General features: G+C 42.2%; 1 protein-coding gene across 5 annotated transcripts in view; it reads left to right on the forward strand.

The window, feature by feature from the left end:
• Nucleotides 1-21,124, forward strand: part of PFKM (phosphofructokinase, muscle) — a 46,712-nt gene that overhangs the window by 3,732 nt on the left and 21,856 nt on the right. For 2 of the 5 annotated variants that reach the window (XM_074403193.1, XM_074403191.1), the window contains one exon: nt 19,976-20,068. In XM_074403193.1, the coding sequence (XP_074259294.1) occupies nt 19,984-20,068 (85 nt within the window). In that variant the 5' untranslated portion in view covers nt 19,976-19,983. Of the gene's footprint in view, nt 1-16,346; nt 16,581-19,799; nt 19,887-19,975; nt 20,069-21,124 lie in introns of those variants that run through there. The other 3 variants (XM_074403192.1, XM_003941440.4, XM_003941441.4) reach the window with 3 other exon arrangements.

Genomic DNA, 21,124 nt, shown 5'->3' on the forward strand with positions numbered 1-21,124 from the left:
TAAAAAAATTTTCATCTTAGGAAACATTTAATAGGTTTCTCATGTATGTTTTAAGTAATGTTCAATTCACAAGCAATTTATATGAAGCTTCAGAAACACATCTGTGTGTTTCTTTTCAACTTAAATACATCTATATTGGAGTACATTTACTGCAAACCTTTATTGAGTTCCCACTATTTGCCCAATAATATATTAGAAATGATAGGTTATAGGCCGGGCGCAGTGGCTCAAGCCTGTAATCCCAGCACTTTGGGAGGCCGAGGCGGGTGGATCACGAGGTCGAGAGATCGAGACCATCCTGGGCAACATGGTGAAACCCCGTCTCTACTAAAAATACAAAAATTAGCTGGGCATGGTGGCACGTGCCTGTAATCCCAGCTACTCAGGAGGCTGAGGCAGGAGAATTGCCTGAACCCAGGAGGCGGAGGTTGTGGTGAGCCGAGATCATGCCATTGCACTCCAGCCTGGGTAACAAGAACGAAACTCCGTCTCAAAAAAAAAAAAAAAAAAAAAGAAAAGAAATGATAGGTTATAAAACATATGTATAAGACATATCCGCCAGGCGCGGTTGCTCAAGCCTGTAATCCCAGCACTTTGGGAGGCCGAGGCGGGTGGATTACGAGGTTGAGAGATCGAGACCATCCCGGTCAACATGGTGAAACCCCGTGTCTACTAAAAATACAAAAAATTAGCTGGGCATGGTGGCACGTGCCTGTAATCCCAGCTACTCAGGAGGCTGAGGCAGGAGAATTGCCTGAACCCAGGAGGCGGAGGTTGCGGTGAGCCGAGATCGCGCCATTGCACTCCAGCCTGGGTAACAAGAGCGAAACTCCGTCTCAAAAAAAAAAAAGAAGACATATCCTTGCCATTGCCACAATAGTTTACAGTTTGGAAATGTCTTAGAGATTATTTAGCTCAACTTCCTTATATTTTCAGAAGGAACTCAGGACTAAAAGGTTTTCCTCAAAAGTTAATGATTTCATTAAAGTAACAACTCCCAGCACTTATTTTATATATATATAAATATATATATGTATTTAGCCATATTTTTGATCACTTGTATTTGAAATCATTGGGACTGGACTCCATAGGAAATGAGAAAATGAACTAGACACTTTCCCTGTTCTCCAGGAACTTATGGTTAAGGAGGGGAGATAATATGGAATAATGGGTAACTTAAGAACTTAATAACTTTGGTTCAAAATGTTGAATTGGTTCAAAACAAGATGCCATAGAGATGTGGAGAAGGGAAGAGCGAGCTGACTGGCTCAGAGCTAGCCCCTCCTTTTCTTCCTCCCTCCCTCCCTTCCTCCTTCCTTTTCTCCTTTTTCTTTTCTTTTTTTTCCTTTTTTCTTTCTTTTCTTCCTTTCACAACTGTGTGTTGTCTACATCCCTTTAATCAGACTTCCTTTGCTCCTACATGGAAAGTAGCAAGAAATAAACCCAGCGGGTGGCTTTTTCCTATTGTTTCTTGAATTTGTACAGATTATTTCTTATTTGCCCTCATCTTTTCTGCTTTTCTCATTCTCCTTTTGCTCTGATGGAGCTGATACTCACCTCAGACTCCCTTTGATCTGATGACCCATTTGGACCTGCTTCTGTGGGTTTGAACTCAGTATTGTCTCATGAACAAAATTCTGATGTTCAGCTTCTGCCTTTAAATCCTGGGATCTGTGTGACTCAGGTAAATGGCCACTCTTAAGTGTTTCAGCTTTCCTACTAAAGAAAAGAAATCCAACATTTTCCCAGCCCCAATAAGCCCTCCATTCCTCCTCTTCGGCCTGCCTCCTTGCTTCCTTCCTTCCCTGTCCTTTCCTTCTTCCTTTCCTTTTTCCCTCCTACTCTTCTTCCTTCTTGGACTTCCTTCCAAGAAAATTTGTTGAGCACATACTATGTCAGGTACTATGCTTGGCACTGGGAATAAAGTAGTAAACAAAACAGGTACATTGTCTGCTCTCATGAAGTGTATAGTCTTGTGGGACTAAGGCAGTAATCACACAATCACACATGGTTATATAAGTAGAATGGTGCTAGCACAATGAAGGAAAATAACACCATGTTTCAGAGGATAAGACAGGGGATGTAATATGGCCTGAGAAGTCAGAAAAACCTTTCTCAGGAAGGCCTGAAGGATGAGTATGCATTAGCCAGGCAAAGAGAGAAGAGCTTTCCAGAAAAGGGGACAATAGGCTGTGAAATGCAAAGGGCTAGAATGGGCCAATATGACTTGATAATGGAGAGTGAACAATACAGGTGGTGTAACAGCCAGATTGTGCAGTGCCTTCTAAGTCTTATGGACACTTGTGCTCTGGGAAACCACTGAAGAATGATAGGATCACATTGTGTTTTAAAACATCTTTTTGGCTCCTGGGTGGAGGATGGATTGGAGAGGAACCGGAGTGGTTTTCTGCTCTAATAAGAAGGCTGCCACTGCCTTGCTCCATTTCTCACCCCTAGTTAATGCATCACTATAGGGCACCAGTGAAGTGGTGAGGAACTTATGTCATCAAATAGCAGAGATGAGCACAGAGCTACTGGTGCCCAGACGTACAAAACACCTGGCCTGATGTCCTTCTGTTCTGCCAGCCTGAAAAATTAACAGGGACTCCCTCCAGGTTGTTCTTCTGCTTGTTCTAAGTGCAGGGGGTTTTTTGTTTTGCCTTTTTTTTTTTTTTTTTTCCCAGATGGAACCTTACTCTGTCGCCAGGCTGGAGTGCAATGGCACAGTCTCAGCCCACTGCAACCTCTGCCTCCTGGGTTCAAGCTATCCTCCTGCTTCAGCCTCCCAAGTAGCTGGGACTACAGGCACGTGCCACTCTGCCCAGCTAATTTTTGTCTTTTTAATAGAGATGAGGTTTCACTATGTTGGCCAGGATGGTCTTGATCTCTTGACCCTGTTATCCACCCACCTTGGCCTCCCAAAGTGCTGGGATTACAGGCATGAGTCACCACGCCTGGTCCTAAGTGCAGTTATATATGGAGATTCTGTGCTCTAATCCTTAAGAAAAATGGAATATCTTTCTTTCTTGTGTCAGGGAAGCAGCTGCTGTTTTTTCCAACTCTTTGCCTATCAGTATAAGCAGCTCTGCCTTACTATATGAGGTGGGCTATGTGTGTGTCTGGCTCATAGAGGATCAGCTCCCAGCGTAAGAAAGCCACCTGATCCTGCACTGGGGCATAGCAAGGGTGCGAGTCACCTAGACTTTACCCTTTACCCCTATCTCCTGACCCCTAGGCTTTGCAAAGAAAGGTGGTTAGTGTTTCAAGATAGGTGAGAGTGTGGAACAGTTATCTCCAGGACAAATGCTCAGGGGTAGCAGGCACCTTTGTGGTCCGGGCTCTGATCCAGCAGATCCAACTGCCCACTAGACATAAAGCCTCTCCTGTGTATAAGGACTTTGATGATGGGCAACCTGCCTAGGTAACTAGTGACTCTCAACACTACTTCTAGTGACCTGAAAATGGGAAAGCATTCCAAAGGAGTGGTGCTTCACCCATTTGCTTCTGTGTCACAGCTTTTCCCTGGAAGATGAGACAGTACTCTCATATTCTTCGGTTCATCTAGGCCATTGATCACCAGCATTGCTCATGCCTCCTGCTGCCCTTCTGATCCTCTGTACCTGGGTATTCTTTACACTTGCACCTACGTGAGTTACGCAGACAAGGATGCAGTTGCCTCAACATTGTGAGTGCAACTGAAGTGTAGAGATTACGATTGCTGTCCATGGCCCAAGTTCCCTTCAAGCATGTTTATTTGCTTTGTGCATCAAGAGACAAGATTCTCTGTAATTCTCTGTATATATGCTATGTTGTAGTAATCAAAGAAGCTGGACCCTTGCTGAGGGAAAATCAATGGGAATTCTGCCTCTATTAAGATTGTCTTAATCTCAACGTAGTCATTATTCATCATTGACCTCCTGACCCCAGACTTCCAGAATCAGTTCCACAGAACTTGAGTCTTCTTATGGAGCTTAAATTCTTAGGGCTTTTATAATGTCAACTGAATTGGGAAGGTCATTGAGTGGGAAAAATAACCTTACAAATGCTATTATTTCAGTCAAATATGCAAGGGTATCAGTAGATCTGTGGAATACTTCTTTCATCTTCCATCAATTTGTACATATAAATTACCTCTCAGGTACCCAGAGACATGTATTTAAGAGCCTATAGGTATATTCCATGGACTATATGTTTGCTAAAGAGCTAAGGCTTCCACATTGTGTTTGATGAGGGCTTAGCATATCTGAAGAGGAAGGCTCCCAGGATTGTCTTATACAATAAATATTTGTCTTCTCTGTTCTGATAACCCCCAAAGCTTACTTTTTTAAGGAAAGAAGAAGTTTATCTGGCTCAAGGTTGAGGTAACATACCTCTGCTGAAGAGTTTGTTTACTTCTGCCATAATCAGATCTTGAAAGTGATGGCTTCAGTCTGTAATGGGAATCATCTTGTCACCTGTGACCTCTTCCCTGAACTATCTTTCTCAATAAGTTGATTGTAGTTGGTGTAAGTGACCCCACAGGAGGCATCCAGACCTTTGAGGCTGACAGATTCATTTTTCAAGTGATGGTGTTCTTGGACCTCCACAGCTTAGAATAATTGTTGTCAAACTTTGGCTTGTGTCAGATTCACCTGCATAGTTTGTTAAAACGCATTGCTGTGCACCACCACCAGAGTTTCTGATTCAGTAGATCACAAATAGGGCCCAAGAATGTGCATTTCTAACCAGTTTCCAGATGATACTGATTCCGCTAGTATCAACAGAGAACCATTGTCTTAAACCAACTAGAGTACAAGAAGAAACTCAGCCACGGCCGGGCGCGATGGCTCAAGCCTGTAATCCCAGCACTTTGGGAGGCCGAGGCAGGTGGATCGCGAGGTCAAGAGATCGAGACCATCCTGGTCAACATGGTGAAACCCCCGTCTCTACTAAAAATACTAAAAATTAGCTGGGCATCGTGGCGCATGCCCTTAATCCCAGCTACTCAGGAGGCTGAGGCAGAAGAATTGCCTGAACCCAGGAGGCAGAGGTTGCAGTGAGCCGAGATCATGCCATTGCACTCCAGCCTGGGTAAAAAGAGCGAAACTCCGTCTCAAAAAAAAAAAAAAAAAAAAAAGGCCAGGTGCGGTGGCTAAAGCCTGTAATCCCAGCACTTTGGGAGACCGAGGCGGGTGGATCATGCAGTCAAGAGATTGAGACCATCCTGGTCAACATGGTGAAACCCTGTCTCTACTAAAAATACTAAAAATTAGCTGGGCATGGTGGGGCGTGCCTGTAATTCCAGGTACTCAGGAGGTTGAGGCAGGAGAATTGCCTGAACCCAGGAGGCAGAGGTTGCGGTGAGCCGAGATCGCGCCATTGCACTCCAGCCTGGGTAACAAGAGCGAAACTCTGTCTCAAAAAAAAAAAAAAAAAAAGAAAGAAACTCAGCCTGTCTCTGCTAGGTGAGGTAGAATAGCCAGACAGGTGACCTGTGTCAGGAACCTCAATATCAGTGACTGGTGGAGGGTGCTTTGTCTCCAGGAGTCATTCTATCCCAGCTAGAGCTAAAGATGACTCTTCAGACAATGGTTTCATGCCTGTGCTCAGGGTTTGTTTATCATGGAGTCACATTCTAGTGGGGAAAAGCAGATAACAAGCAGTATATTAGTCAAGTAATGACTATATAAGATCCATGGCTTGTGCAGAGGTGAGAGGGCCAGATATATAATTGTTTCAACCCAGAGAGAGGCCCATATCTAATTGCTGCAAGTGTTTCACAACATTGACCCACCAAATCATTATCGTCCATGTATAATTCTGATTCCAGTCCAAAGGACTCTTAGTGTTCCTCTGATATGACACTCCTAACTTTTCCATCTCAGACCTTTGCCTTTGCTATTGTCTCTATTTGAAAGTTGTTCCCCTGGATCATACTTTGCATGGTTTTCTTCCTTGTTCATTTAAACCTCTTTTTAAATATTATCTCTTCAGTGAGGTCTTTCTGGTTCACCCTACTTAAATAACATGCATGTCACTCTCTTTCTCTGCCCTGTTTTATTTTTCCTCTTAGCATTTATCACCACTTGACTAATTTGTTTATTATATTATTTGCTCACTAGCATGTAAGCTGCATAAGGACAGAGATATTTGTTTTATTTCATTTTGTTTTTCCAATACGGGATCCTCTTGAGTCTAGAACAATGCCTAACATGTACTACGTTTGCAGTATTTTTGAATGGATATATGAAACCTGTTATATGCTATTTGCTTTTCTCTTAGGCTAGAGTCACACCTGGGTGACTGCCATACCTACTTCTCATTCCCAAATGTCCTGGTACACCATCACTAGCATTGTCTTCTTCATCTTCTCATCACAGTGGTCTTAAAATAGATCTGTACCCATGTAATAATCATGATACCGTCCTAGTGGTAGTGAATGTACTCATGTGTATGGCATACAATATCCTCTTATTGCCCCCCACCCCGTGTCAGCCTCTGGTAATCATTGTCAATGAGATCTTTTATCTACATGTACTACTCAACTGCCTGGCAGTACTGTTTAGTTTTATCCTGGTTTGGAGGGCATTGCCCAAAGCTCTCCATATCTTCATTTACCTGTCCATGATATACAGGGTTAATGGTCAGACAGAGCATATGTATTAGCTATTTTAGAATACCACAGCTGCTCTGCTCAAGGGCCCTACCTAATTAGCTGCTGGAGAATTTTCTTTAAACATCTCATGCTTATCTACCCCGTAATTCCTTCTTTCATAATAATTTTAATTTTTGATCCTGCAATGTACCTGAACTTTACCAACACTCCAGTGGCTGGCTGATCTTTGGAGAGCTCTAAGAAGCTTAAGAGAACCTTCTAAATGTCTTCCTTTGCACTGAGGGTCAGCATAAAGTAACTGCTGAAAGGCGTATTCTTTATGCTGATCCTCATACGAGATTATCATTTGGCTCTCCTCCGTGCACATTAGCTTTGTCTCAAATGCTGAAAATAGGAACACCACCACCAAATACTTGAGGGTACAGAGAATGATGGGCTTTAAGCTCGTGGTCTTCTGGCTCCAACTGACCTTCTTCTTATGCATTCAATCCTTTTTTTTCCCTTTCATTTCCCCCCAGGTCCAGCTACCCTGAACTCTTAATTGTAGCTACCAGCCTCAACAACTGAAGAAAGCTAGGTGTAATCTGGACAAAGTTCTAAGTTTCCTGCAGTATCATGGCCAATACTCATAGTTTAATCATTGGAGTAGACATAAGCCCTCTTGAGAGACCTATCAGAGGTCCTCAGGTTCTTCTCCAGCACAAACCCAGGACATTTCAACTTTCTAATCTGGAGAAAGGGTCCAAGGTTGTTCTCTTGCAGCCCTATGATAGCATAATAGCAATGAAAATTATCTTGGATTGAGTAAAAATCTAGCTACTGGCTTAGTTTGATTGCCTCAGGAATTTGTTGGTGCCATCTGTTATTTGACTCTGTAACTTGCTTCTTTGCTGTTGTTGTCTGTGGTCCTCGAACACTGCTGAACTGTGCACTTTATTCCCAACACTTTGCTTAGGCACCCTAGCTTGTATGACAATGCTTAGAGCTCTTCCTCAACCCACTCTTCCTTAGCCACCGCACTGTGTTCATCTGTAGGCTTCATGCGTCAACACCCTGTCCTAAAGTATGCTTCTCAACATCACCCTCACCCCTTGGAATGGTGATCAGACAGATACCATACATATTTTCTAGAACTACTGAGATCTCAGACATTCTCTTCCAACATCAGTCCACCATAAAATTATGAATCCAATTTTGATTAATAAGTCAATAGTAACTAGCTAAAGTGTTGAGTCCAATTTATTAAGGTTCCTGGGAAACTATATTTGAAGTTTAAAAGTTGTTTGATGGATAGAATATTAGGAAAAAGGGAAATGCATGGTCTTGGAGTTTAGAATTAAAAGGAAAGAAAATCATTTTTTTTTCTTTTCTTTCTTTTTTTTTTTTTTTTTTTTTTTTTTTTTTTTTCTGAGACAGAGTTTCGCTCTTGTTACCCAGGCTGGAGTGCAATGGCGCGATCTCGGCTCACCGCAACCTCCGCCTCCTGGGTTCAGGCAATTCTCCTGCCTCAGCCTCCTAAGTAGCTGGTATTACAGGCACGTGCCACCATGCCCAGCTAATTTTTTTTGTATTTTTAGTAGAGACAGGGTTTCACCATGTTGACCAGGATGGTCTCGATCTCTTGACCTCGTGATCCACCCGCCTCAGCCTCCCAAAGTGCTGGGATTACAGGCGTGAGCCACCGCGCCCAGCGCCTTTTTTTTTTTTTTTAAGTAAGACAGAGTCTTGCTCTGTTGCCCAGACTAGAGTGCTGTGGTGTGATCTCAGCTCACTGCAATCTCTGCCTCCCGGGTTCAAGCAATTCTCCTGCCTCAGCCTCCCAAGTAGCTGGGATTACCAGCATCTGCCACCTAGCCCAGCTATTTTTGTATTTTTTTTTTTTTTTTCTGTTTTTGAGACAGAGTCTCACTCTGTTGCCCAGGCTGGAGTGCGGTGGCACAATCTCAGCACACTACAACCTCCACCTCCCGGTTTCAAGCAATTCTCCTGCCTCAGCCTCCCAAGTAGCTGGGACTACAGGCATGTGCCACCATGCCCAGCTAATTTTTTTTTGTATTTTTAGTAGAGACGGGGTTTCACTATGTTAGCAAGGATGGTCTTGATCTCACCTTGTGATCCGCCTGCCTCAGCCTCCTAAAGTGCTGGGATTACAGGCATGAGCCACTGCACCCGGGCTAATTTTTGTGTTTTTAATGGAGACAGGGTTTCACCATCTCGGCCAGGCTGATCTCAAACTCCTGACCTCGTGATCCACCCTCCAAAGCCTCCCAAAGTGCTGGGATTATAGGCATGAGCCACCGTGCCTGGCAGAAAATCCATTATTAAGGAACTACCTGTATCCCTGTTTCATATCATTCATCTTTCTAATGCTGGAAAACATATCTACTGGTATCATTCCTATAAATATTACTGACTAAACACTGACAAATTCCCACCATCCAGGTCTCACTTCTTTTTATTCCATCTGCCTTAATATGTTCATGTCATTAAAATATGATACATTACTAGTGTTAATGGGGTTATTGATTTTTTTCAATGATATTCCAGGTCCAATGACACCTAAACTTCCTACGAACATTTGAAAATCCCTCTAGATTACAAATCCCTTGAGACCTTATTATATAGCTTAGTAGCTGGCACAGTGGCCAGCACATGAGTCCTCAATAAATATTTGTTAAATATATGAATAAATTAATAACAAGTAGGAGTTTCTCAAGATTCTTGTCAGAAAGAAATTTACAGCCATTTCTTTTCTTTCTTTTTTTTTTTTTTTTTTTTTTTTTTTTTGAGACGGAGTTTCGCTCTTGTTACCCAGGCTGGAGTGCAATGGCTCGATCTCGGCTCACCGCAACCTCTGCCTCCTGGGTTCAGGCAATTCTTCTGCCTCAGCCTCCTGAGTAGCTGGGATTACAGGCACGCGCCACCATGCCCAGCTAATTTTTTGTATTTTTAGTAGAGACGGGGTTTCACCATGTTGACCAGGATGGTCTCGATCTCTTGACCTCGTGATCCACCCGCCTTGGCCTCCCAAAGTGCTGGGATTACAGGCTTGAGCCACCGCGCCCAGCAAGCCATTTCTTAATATGAAGTATATCTTCCATAAGCTACTCTATTTTTTTTTTTTTTTTTTTTTTTTTTTGCTACTTTAACTCAACATCTTCAGTTTGTGGATTGCACCAAGATGACCGTAGGCAAGACCTAAGTGCTTCTAAGAAAATTCTCCTTCTTGGCCGGGCGTGGTGGCTCACGCCTGCAATCCCAGCACTTTGGGAGGCCAAGGCAGGTGGTTCACAAGGTCAGGATTTCGAGACTATCCTGGTCAACATAGTGAAATCCCATCTCTACTAAAAATACAAAAATTAGCCGGGCGTGGTGGCATGTGCCTGTAGTCCCAGCTACTCAGGAGGCAGGAGAATCACTTGAACCCAGGGGGCAGAGATTGTAGTGAGCCGAGATTGTGCCACTGCACTCCAGCCTGGGTAACAGAGTGAGATTCCATCTCAAAAAAAAAAGAAAAAGAAAATTCTCTTTGTCTAGGACCCCAACCCCTAACTTACCTGAATATTGCCTAGGTGTCCTTTGAAATGATATTCTTGATTTGTGCTCATTTAGTTTTTCAGGAACTCTTGGGGATGATTGAGCCCTTTCTGCTCTGCCAGACTTTAGTCAGGTTTCTAAACCTTCTCCTAGACCTATCCATGTACTTTCTTGTAAAATCCAGTTTTAGCAAAGAATCCTGCTAAGTCAGTTTATCAAGAACCCACCCGCTATCCTCAGTATATGGTCATCCTTGATATCTGATCAGGTTTCTCTTCCTCCCCTAGCCCCCAGAGGATGTCTTATGACCCTGGTTTGTCTTTAGCAAGAATCCTGTTAGTTTGGTTTAGCCAGAATCTTCCTTACCCCTGATATTTCCTCTTAGTAATTTCCATCCACTGACCCCGACCCTGCCATAAATTTCCACTTGCCCATGCTGCTGGAGTTGCACTCAATCTCTCTTCTCCACTACAAAATCCCATTGCTGTGCTCCCTATACCTATCATAATGGTTCTGAATAAAGTCTTCCTTATAGTGATTTTATTTTTTTTGAGATGGAGTCTTGTTCTTGGAGTTCAGTGGCGCTCCTTCCCTCCCTCCTTCCTTCCTTCCTTCTTTCTTTCTTTCTTTTTTGTTAATAGCCATTCTAATGGATATGAAGTAGTATTTTAACTTAAATGAAGGAGTTTTGATTTGCATTGCCCTAATGGCTATTGATGCTGAGCCTCTTTTCTTGTACTTGCTAGCCATTATATATTGTCTTTAGAGAAATGTCTATTCAGGCCTTTGCTCATATTTTTATTTTTTATTTTTGAGACAGGGTCTCACTCTGTTGCCCAGGCTGGAGTGCAATGGCACAATCTCAGCTCATTGCAAGCTCTGCCTCTCGGGCTCAAGTCATTCTTCTACCTTAGCCTCCTGACTAGCTGGGACTACAGGCATGTACCACCACACTCGGCTAATTTTTTATATTTTTGTAGAGATGAGGTTTCACCATGTAGCCCGGTCTGGTCTTGAATTCCTGAGCTCTGACAATTCACCTGCGTGGGCCTCCCAAAGTGCTAGGATTACAGGTGTGAGCCACTGTGCCTGGCTAGTTTTACCTATTTATTAATATCTTCCATTAGTGTGGTACACTTGTCATAATTGATAACCCAATATTTATACATTATTATCAGCTAAGTTCCATAGTTTACATTGGGGTTAAATATTGGGTTATTTAACCAATAAATATTGGGTTATCAATTATGACAAGGGTACCAGACTAATGCAAGTGGTACAAATGTCATAATTGATAACCCAATATTTACTCTTTGTTCTATGAATTTCACAAAGCATAATGTCATAACAAATGAAGGTCATGTGTCTGTTATAGCATCATACCGAATCATTTTAGTGCCCCTAAAATCCCCTGTGCTCCACCTATTCATCTCCTCTTCTGTATCCCAAGCCCCAGGTAACAACTGATATTTTTATTGTCTCCATAGTTTTATCTTTTCCAGATTGTCATACAGTTGGAATCATACAGTATGCAGCCGTTTCACACTGGCTCGTTTCACTATGTCATTTCATGGCTTGATCATTTCTTTTTATTGTTGAAAAATATTCCATTGTGTATCTGAATCACAGTTTGTTTATTCCACTTTTGAGGGACATATTGGTTGCTTTCAGTTTTTGGCAATTATGAATAAAGCTTCTATAAACATTCATGTGCAGGTTTTTGTGTGGACATAATTTTTTTTTAAATTTTTTTTATAGAAAGAAAGAAAGAAAAAAAAAGAATAAAGAAGAGAAAGAAAGAGAAAGAGAAGGGAGGAGAGAGAATGGGGGTATTGCTTTATTGCCCGGGCTGGAATGCAGTCTAAATATGGGTATGCCTATAATTGTGCTTAATAATGGAGACATGAAAAAAAATGAGGGAAGAAAATAACAAACAAGGATCCAAACAATATTTAATTTAAACTTGTAAGTTGATATGATGTGGTACTGATAAAAGTGTATATTTTGTGTATTTAAAGTGGAGAGTTCTATAAATGTTAATTAAGTTTGCTTATTCCAGATCTGAGTTCAAGTCCTGGATATCGTTAATTTTCTATCTCATTGATCTGTCAAATATTGATATTGAAGTCTCCTACTATTATTATGTGGGAGTCTAAGTCTCTTTATAAGTCTTGTATGTCTGGGTAATTCCTGTATTGGGTGCGTATATATTTAGGATCTTTAGCTCTTCTTGTTGTTGCATTGATCCTTTTATCATTATATAATGTCCTTCTTTGCTTCTTTTGATCTTTGTTGCTTTAAAGACTATTTTATCAGAGGCAAAATTTGTAACTTCTACTTTTTGTTTGTTTATTTTTGCTCTCCGTTTGGTTGGTAAATCTTTCTCCATCCCTTTGTTTTGGGTCTTTGTGTATCCTTGCATGTGAGATGGGTCTGGATGCAGCATACCGATGGGTTTTAGGCCCATTAGTTGATGTAAATTCTTCATTATATTGATGCTCTTAACTTTTTGGTATTTTTTAGAAAGGCTAATACTGTTTGTTCCTTTCTGTGTGTAGTGGTTCTTTCAGAAGCTCTTGTAAAGCAGGCCTGGTGGTGATGAAATCTCTGAGTGCTTACTTGCTCACAAATAAATTTATTTTTCCTTCGCTTATGAAGCTTAGTTTGGCTGGATGTGAAATTCTTGGTTGAAAATTCTTTTCTTTAAGGATGTTGAATATTGGCCCCCAATCTCTTCTGGCTTGTAGGGTTTCTGCTGAGAGATCTGCTGTGAGTCTAATGGGCTTCCCTTTGTGGGTAACCCGACCTTTCTCTCTGGCTGCCCTTAGTATTTTGTCCTTCATTTCAACCCTGGTGAATCTGACGATTATGTGCCTTGGGGTTGCTCTTCTTGAGGAATATCTTTGTGGTGTTCTCTGTATTACCTGGAGTTGAATATTGTCCTGCCTTGCTAGGTTGGGAAAATTTTCCTGAATAATATCCTGAAGTGTATTTTCCAGCTTGGATTCATTCTCTTCGTTACATTCAGGTACACCTATCAAACGTAGATTAGGTCTTTTCACATAGTCCCATATTTCTTGGAGACTTTGCTCGTTCCTTTTTATCCTTTTTTCTCTAATCTTGTCTTCTAGTTTTATTTCATTGAGTTGGTCTTCGACCTCTGATATCCTTTCTTCTGCTTGATCAATTCGGCTGTTAAAACTTGTGCATACTTCACGAAGTTCTCGTTTTGTGTTTTTCAGCTCCATCAATTCACTTATATTCCTCTCTAAATTGTGTATTCTTTTTAACATTTCGTCAAACCTTTTTCAAAGTTCTTAGTTTCTTTGGATTGGGTTAGAACAAGTTCTTTTAATTCACAGAAGTTTCTTATTATCCACCTTTTGAAGCCTGCTTCTGTAATTGGAACACACTCGTTCTCCATCAAGCCTTGTTCTGTTGCTGATGAGGAACTGGGATCCCCTGCTGAGGGACAGGCGTTCTGATCTTGGGTATTCTCAGCCTTTTTTGGCTGTTTTCTTCCCTTCGTTGTAGATTTATCCATCTGTGGTCTTTATAATTACTGTCTTTGTAATTGGGTTTCTGAGTGGACGTCCAACTTATTGATTCTCAGCTCCGAAATCTGAGCAACCCACTGCGCCGACTAAATCAGCGGCGTTAAGATTGATGGTGCTTTTCTGACTCTGCACCAAGAACCGACGCTCCGAGGCGCCAGCAAAACCGCCTCACGGGTCACAAGAGTCGCACTGGCGACCTGTGGGGCTCCTCTGCTGGGAATCTCCTGGTGCGTGAGCAACAAGAATTCATCTGAAAGTGTGGTGTCCTCTCATTCTCTGCGCTTTCGCTGGGAGCTACAATCCCGAGCTGCTAGTGATCAGCCATCTTGGATCTCTCCGTGGACATAATTTTCAACTCATTCAGGTAAATTCTTAGGAGTGCTATTACTGGATCATGTGGTAAGACAACATTTAACTTTGTAAGAAACTGTCAAACTGTCTTCTACAGTGACTATACCATTGTGTATTCCCAACAACAATTAATGAAAGTTTCTGTGGTTCCACATTCTCATTAGCATTTGGTATTGTCAGGTTTTGTTTTTTTTTTTAAATCATTCTAATAGATGTGTAGTGGTATCCTATTGTTTTAATTTGCAGTTCGGTAATGACTTATGATATTGACATCTTTTCATGTTTATTTGCCACCTGTATATCTTCTCTGGTCAACTCTTTTGCCCATTTTTAAAATGAGTTATTTTCTTTTTATTGTCAATGAAAAAAGTCAAACTGTAAAATATTTGAAGATATTATTCTGAGCCAAATATGAATGACCATTAGCCCTCCTATGACACAGCCCTCAGGAGATCCTGAGAGCATGTGTTCAAGATGGTCAGGCCACAAGTTGGTTTTACATGTTTTAGGGAGCTGTAAGATATCAGTGAATACATGTAAGATGTACAATTCATTCAGTCTTGGGACAACTGGTAGCGGGGATGAGGGAGTGGGGCTTCCAAGTCGTAGGTAGAGTCAAAGATTTTCTGGTTGGAAATTGGTCAAAAGAGTTAAGTGATTACCCAAAGACCTAGAATCAATAGAAAGGAATGTCTGGGTTAAGATAAGGAGTTGTGAAGACCAAAGCTTTATCAGGTAAATGAGGCCTCCAGGTAGCAGGTTTCAGAGAATAGATGTGAACGTTTCTTAATCAGACTTAAAGAGTCTGTTCTAACAGTAATTCCAAAAGGAAGGAGGGAATAATGAGTCATGTCTGGCTCCCATTTCCATCAAGGTCTGAATTAGTTTTTCATATTAACTTTGGAATACCCTCAGCTTGGCTGAGGGTAGGGGTCCATTCAGATGGTTGAGGGGCTTAGAATTTTATTTTTGGTTTACATTCTTAATGAGTTGCAAATGAATTCTTTCTTTATTCTGGATGCCAGGCCCTCATCAGATATATGATTTGCAAATATTTTCTCCCGTTCTTTGGGTTGTCTTTCCACTTTCTTAATGGTACAACTTGGAGCACAAATGCTTTCATTTTGTGTACTCAAATGGTTTTTTTTTTTTTTTTTTTTTTGAGACGGAGTTTCGCCCTTGTTACCCAGGCTGGAGTGCAATGGCGCGATCTCGGCTCACCGCAACCTCCGCCTCCTGGGCTCAGGCAATTCTCCTGCCTCAGCCTCCTGAGTAGCTGGGATTACAGGCACGTGCCACCATGCCCAGCTGATTTTTTGCACTTTTTGTAGAGACGGGGTTTCACCATGTTGACCAGGATGGTCTCGATCTCTTGACCTCGTGATCCACCCGCCTCGGCCTCCCAAAGTGCTGGGATTACAGGCTTGAGCCACCGCGCCCGGCACTCAAATGGTTTTATCTCCCAGTCACTTGCATTTGTTTTGTTTATGCCAGAATGTGCAGGGGTAGAGATAAAAGTAAGCAAGAGGAAGGGCAGTGGTAAAAGCAAGAAGAGACCTGACTGTGGAGACACTGAAGCAAGGGGATAGGTGGTGCAAGGGAAGGCGAGACTTCAGTAATGGATGCACCTCTTGCTCTGGGAGCATCTGACTGGTTTCCATTATAAATCCTGTTTGCTGTGGAACCCAATTTATATGCTTGCTTCATTGCCAGAATCCCACCCCCATACCTCCCTACTGCGGGCTTGAGAAGTAGCTGTCACAGCCACGTCCTTGCCTCTAGACACTTCCATTCCAAGTAGCTAGCTGTACTGTACTTTCTCTGAGAAAGGTAATGTAAATGTAAACGAAGTTTTTGAGGCTGTTCTATAGAAGATGTCATAATTTAATGTTCCTCAAAGGCAGGCACTATATATATATATATATATATATATATATATATATATAATTATTATTATTTTTTTTAGATCTCTCAGCACCTAATACAAAATCTAGCACACAGACTCCCAATAAATGTTTGCTTAAAGACGGATCGAGGTCAGATAGGGCCAGAGGGACAGGTTTTATTACCAGTTGCTGAAGATGTTGGAATGCAAGATGTCTTAGGCAATCTGGACTAGAAAAAAGTTGTCTCTGTTGAAAACAAGTGACGCAACGAGGTAATTTCTTATTTCCATTAAATAAAGATGCTGATGGGTCTCTACATAGGTATGAGGACCCCAGGACTCTGAGGAGTGAAGAAACTAAGCCGCTGCCATATCTGAGCCGAGTTCTAAGGGGGAGGAGGAAGAGGAGGAGAAAGGCAAGCAGGAGGAGGCGGAGCCTTCTTGTCAGCATCTGTTAGTGGAGGTTGGGAAGCCTTTCCTCCTTCACCCTCCCTCGTTGCCTCCACCTGGCTCCTCCCCTTGTTCCCCGAGCACCCCTCCCCCGTTTCCCAAGGACAATCTGCAAGAAAGCAGCGGCGGAGGAGAGCTAAGACTAAAAGGCAAGAGGGGCGGTTGAGTGAAGAACAAGGGGGAGAACGGGGAGTGAGGCAGGAAGGTATGGGCTGGGAGCAGGCGGTAGGGAGAACTGAATGGAGCAGAAAGGAAAAGGAGAGCATGTACGGCATCGGAAGCCGGAGCCAAGAGGGGGATGGGCAGGGCAGTCGTGAAGAATCCTAGCCCCTTGGGCATCCCCCTCTGGTTGCAGGCTCAGCTGCATTCCTCGGGAATCAGGGATGGGTGGGTGGGGCTCGGACGGGTTGCCCTTGACTGCCTAACCCTACCCTGGCACTCACCCAATTCAAATCAGTGCGCTTCTGATGTTACTTCTGTTTCTCCCTGCCGCGTGCTTATATACACACGTGATTTTAGAGATATGTTTTAATATCTGTTCCTCTCTACGTGCGTGTCATTGTGGTTCTGTAAGGGATGCTTATACAGGAATCTGCATGAATTTCTGTGTCCTGTGCCTCTATAACTGTCTTAGAGATTTCAGGAGAAGAACATGAGCTGTTTTTTACAGGTCAGCACTCTTAAACTCCCCTTGTTATGGCGAATTTTCTCCCTCACTGACGCTTCCCGGGGTGGAAGAGCGCTGTGTGGGTTTCTACCCTGTCTTGAGCTCCAAGAGTGAATGAGAAGAAAAAGCAGGGGGAAGGGGATCAGCACACCCAGATGTCTTGTTCTTTACTTTCCACTTTTTTTGCCTTCCTATTTGCCCTAGTCACTTAATCTTTCTTTTCTGAAGACAGGAGAAATTTGAACATGGACATTTCAGTTAAATAAGAGTGTCTCTATTCACACGTGTTCCTATATTCCTTTCACTGTTTGTCACTATATGATTTCTTAAGTCCAAGTTGCATAGGAGTGTGTTTTAGAAGTAAAAAGAATATGGAGGTATGTATCCAAGCCTATTTTTCATTTTTCATATATTTGTATTTCTTGTAGTTCATTAGTTCATTAATGCTTTCAACAAGTATTTATTGGGGTCCTGTAATGTACATGGACTTTGCAAGTCTTTAGTGGGCTGTGGGAGAATTTTTAAAAATGATCATGATCCCTGCTCAGGAGGAGTTCTCAGTCTAGTTAAGGAAAATGACTTTACAGCCATCCAGTCCAGTGATTGGCAAACTTTGTAAAAGGCCAGATAGTAAATATTTTAGACTGCAGGCTCATGAGTCTCTGTCACAATATCCATTCTGCTGTTATAGCACGAAAACAGCCATGATAATACATGAATGAATGAAGGTAGTTTGCACACTGAAATTTGAACTTACATTTTTCACATGTCATGAAGTACTTTTTGCAACCACTAAAAAATATAAAAACCTTTCACAGCTTACTGCCATACAAAAACACGAGAAAGGCTGGATTTGGCCTACAGGCTGTGATACGCTGACCCATGATCTAGTCCAACCATCTTTTCAGTGCGTAAGAAGCAATTAAAATGCCACATAAAGCAGGCCAAGTATGGTGGTTCACGCCTGTTATCCCAGCACTTTGGGAGGCCTAGGCGGGTGGATAACCAGAGATCAGGTGTTCAAGACCAGCCTGGCCAACATGGTGAAAACCTGTCTTAACTGAAAATGCAAAAATTAGCCTGGTACAGTGGTGCATGCTTGTAATCCCAGCTACTCGGGAGGCTGAGGCAGGAGAATCGCTTGAACCTGGGAGGTGGAGGTTGCAGTGAGCCGAAATTGTACCACTGTACTCCAGTACAAGACTCTCTCAAAAAATAAAAAGCCACATAAAGCAGTATTTAAGTGCTAAATGAATGATCCAGTTCAGACAATATGTGATTAGAGGAAGTCCAAAGAAGACTTCCTTCACCAGTGATAATCAGTGAAGGTTTAATAAGGGTATAACTATCACTGGCCTTAAATGATGGAATGGTGTATGAATCTGTGGAAAAAGGCTAGGGTAGCCATCTGGACAAGGGATGCAGTGTGCCAGGCACAAAAGTGGGAGCAGCAAAGTAATGTTCAGGTGACAATGGAGCAGAGAATATATAGGACCAAAATTTGAAGCTATATGCAAGGGCTAGATTGTGGAAGCTTCGAATGCCAACCCAAGAAGTTGGCACCTTATCTGTCAGCACTGATTATATGTAGTATGTTCATTAATCTGTGTCTCTTAACACAATTCATGTTTGTGAAGGTATGTCTTCATATATGTCTCATTGCATTATTTTTTTATTTGCGTGGATTTGTGTGTTTATGTGACCTATGTCTCTATAAGCAGCTACCCTGAGTTCTCCAGTTGCAGGGTAGAAGCAAGCACAAGCTGCCCTTAAAACTTGGGTTCCTGTGAATGAATACACATCTCCACTGAAGCCTAGGGACCTATGACCTTTCTATGAAGGTTTATTTTGTGTCTCTAATAGAGTGAAGAAAGGAACACAAGCACAGTGAGACCAGCTATTGTAGTAAGCAATTCAGGTGGAAAATGGCAATGAGGATAGAAAGGGGATGGATAAAGGAAGACAATAAGAAGGGAGAATAATAGGATTTAGTTACTGTTTTGAATCTGAGAGGAAGGGAGATAAATTTAAAATAACAGGTTTTAGCCTGGAAAACTGGGAGAGTGATAATTCCACTGGCATTTTATGGATACAAAAGTATGTCCTTTTGTGTGTTGCTTTGAGAGAAGTAATCCCTAAAGAACAAAATATGAAGGTGTTCCCATGTCATATGTACACATCTGTCTATATATGGCAATGATTTTGTGTTAATCTTCTCATTTGATAGCATGTAGTAATGTGAGGGGCAAGACCCAAAGGCCAAGGATCAAGAAATGCTCAGGAGGCTGACAGCCTGAGAGGGAAGAGCCATAGAAAGCCCCTGACCACTCCTGAGACTGACACCATTAATTTGCCTAACTCTGATGTGCCTTTATAGCTTCAGACTCCAGTTTCGACTTCATGTCACCTAACCCCATTCCAATAGCACAATTACATAACAGCCAACCCTAATCTTTATTATAATCCAACCTACCCTTGTTCTTCCACTTCTCCTTTGCTGATTGTCATCAGTGCCCCAAACCTCATCTGATTCTTGCCCTCTGCAATGACCTATCCCTTCATTGAAAAGGGAGGAATCCTTGAGGCAAACTCAACTTTCTTCCTCCCTTTCTCGTTTCTATTCAGTCAACTTCTCTTTTCCCTGACCTTACTTTATTCCCCAAATAGGTTCAAATTGGGGTGGGAGGGATCAGGAAGGGATTATTTAGGACCTTAGTAGTCTTGGGTTTGATTACATGACATTTCAGTTTGTCAGTCGACAAGGGTGTGGCTCTCCTCTGAAAGAAGTCCAAAGCTCTCAGGCTGCAAAGCCCAGACTTGGTGTCGTGGGAGAGCCTGGCTGAGGTGGCTCTAGCCAGTCTACTAGCCATTTGTTGAGCTAGTGGCACCTTGATTCCTACTGTGTCTTAACTGACCATTGTCTTAAATTCTAGAGTGGATCATGACCCATGAAGAGCACCATGCAGCCAAAACCTTGGGGATTGGCAAAGCCATCGCTGTCTTAACTTCTGGTGGAGATGCCCAAGGTAAGGAGGAGGGACAAAAAACATGGCTGGTGGGCCTTTTGGAATTTACTGACTCCCTTCGGCTGTATGATAGAATTATTCTTCTTAGGTTCACTGGAATTTTGGGCTTTCCTAAAAATTTCTGTGAGGCCTAAGTCCCCAAGTGCATTTGAATTTTATTTGCTGTGCTTTTATTTACCCATATCTTCATAAAACTTCTTTCCAAGTTTCTTTGAAGACTGGGGCTCTTAGGTCCTCGGAACCTAAAAGTTTTTTCTCAAGCAGCATTGGGAAGAAACTAGAGATAAAGTTATTGAGAAGGCGGTCAGTGGATTAACTTCATGTACTTTGGTAATGGCGGGGATGGGAGGAGACCCAGAATTGGTATTTGGTGGGTCCCAGCTAGGTCTTCAGGTATTAACTCTGATGTCTGCAGAGTTCCTGCACTGACTAGGGTCAGTCAGATACTTCATTTTCTGTGGCCTTTCCTCCTCTTTCATTTCATTAGTCCTTGAACAAATAGGAACAGCAGCAGTTAATGAATACAGATCCACTGTGAGGTGGAGGGTCAGAAAACAGAGCCAGCAAAAACCCTTTTCTAGGTTGAATTTAAGAAACCTGGGAGTCATGAAAATTCGGTATATAGGTAACACGGAGTGGGAGAGGGAGGGTATATGATTTTTTTTAAAAAAAACCTATTTCTCCTTTGATCTTCTGATAGATTCTGATTCATTGAAAAGAGGCAGAATTTCTTTAAAAAGGGTACAGGACATGGAGCCAATTATGGAAAAAAGAGAGAAGGAAAGCGATGTCAGCTAGACTCGACTCCTCTGCACCACCGTCCCTAAGCTTTCCTGGACATTGTGTTAAGGACCCACTTTGTATAGAGTCCTGTCTTCTATGTTGTGAAGAAGTTGAATTCCTTTAGGAATATATAGCTTAATGAGGGAACTAGAATTTTTACGTAAGGCACAGAAATAAAAATAAGCAAGTGTGCATTAACCAAGTGGAATCTACTTATATAATGAAATGATAGGTCCTGGTTGGATTAATCAGAGAAAACTCCATGGAGAAGGT

The sequence above is a fragment of the Saimiri boliviensis genome, chromosome 7 (assembly GCF_048565385.1).
Source record: "Saimiri boliviensis isolate mSaiBol1 chromosome 7, mSaiBol1.pri, whole genome shotgun sequence".
NCBI lineage: Eukaryota > Metazoa > Chordata > Mammalia > Primates > Cebidae > Saimiri > Saimiri boliviensis.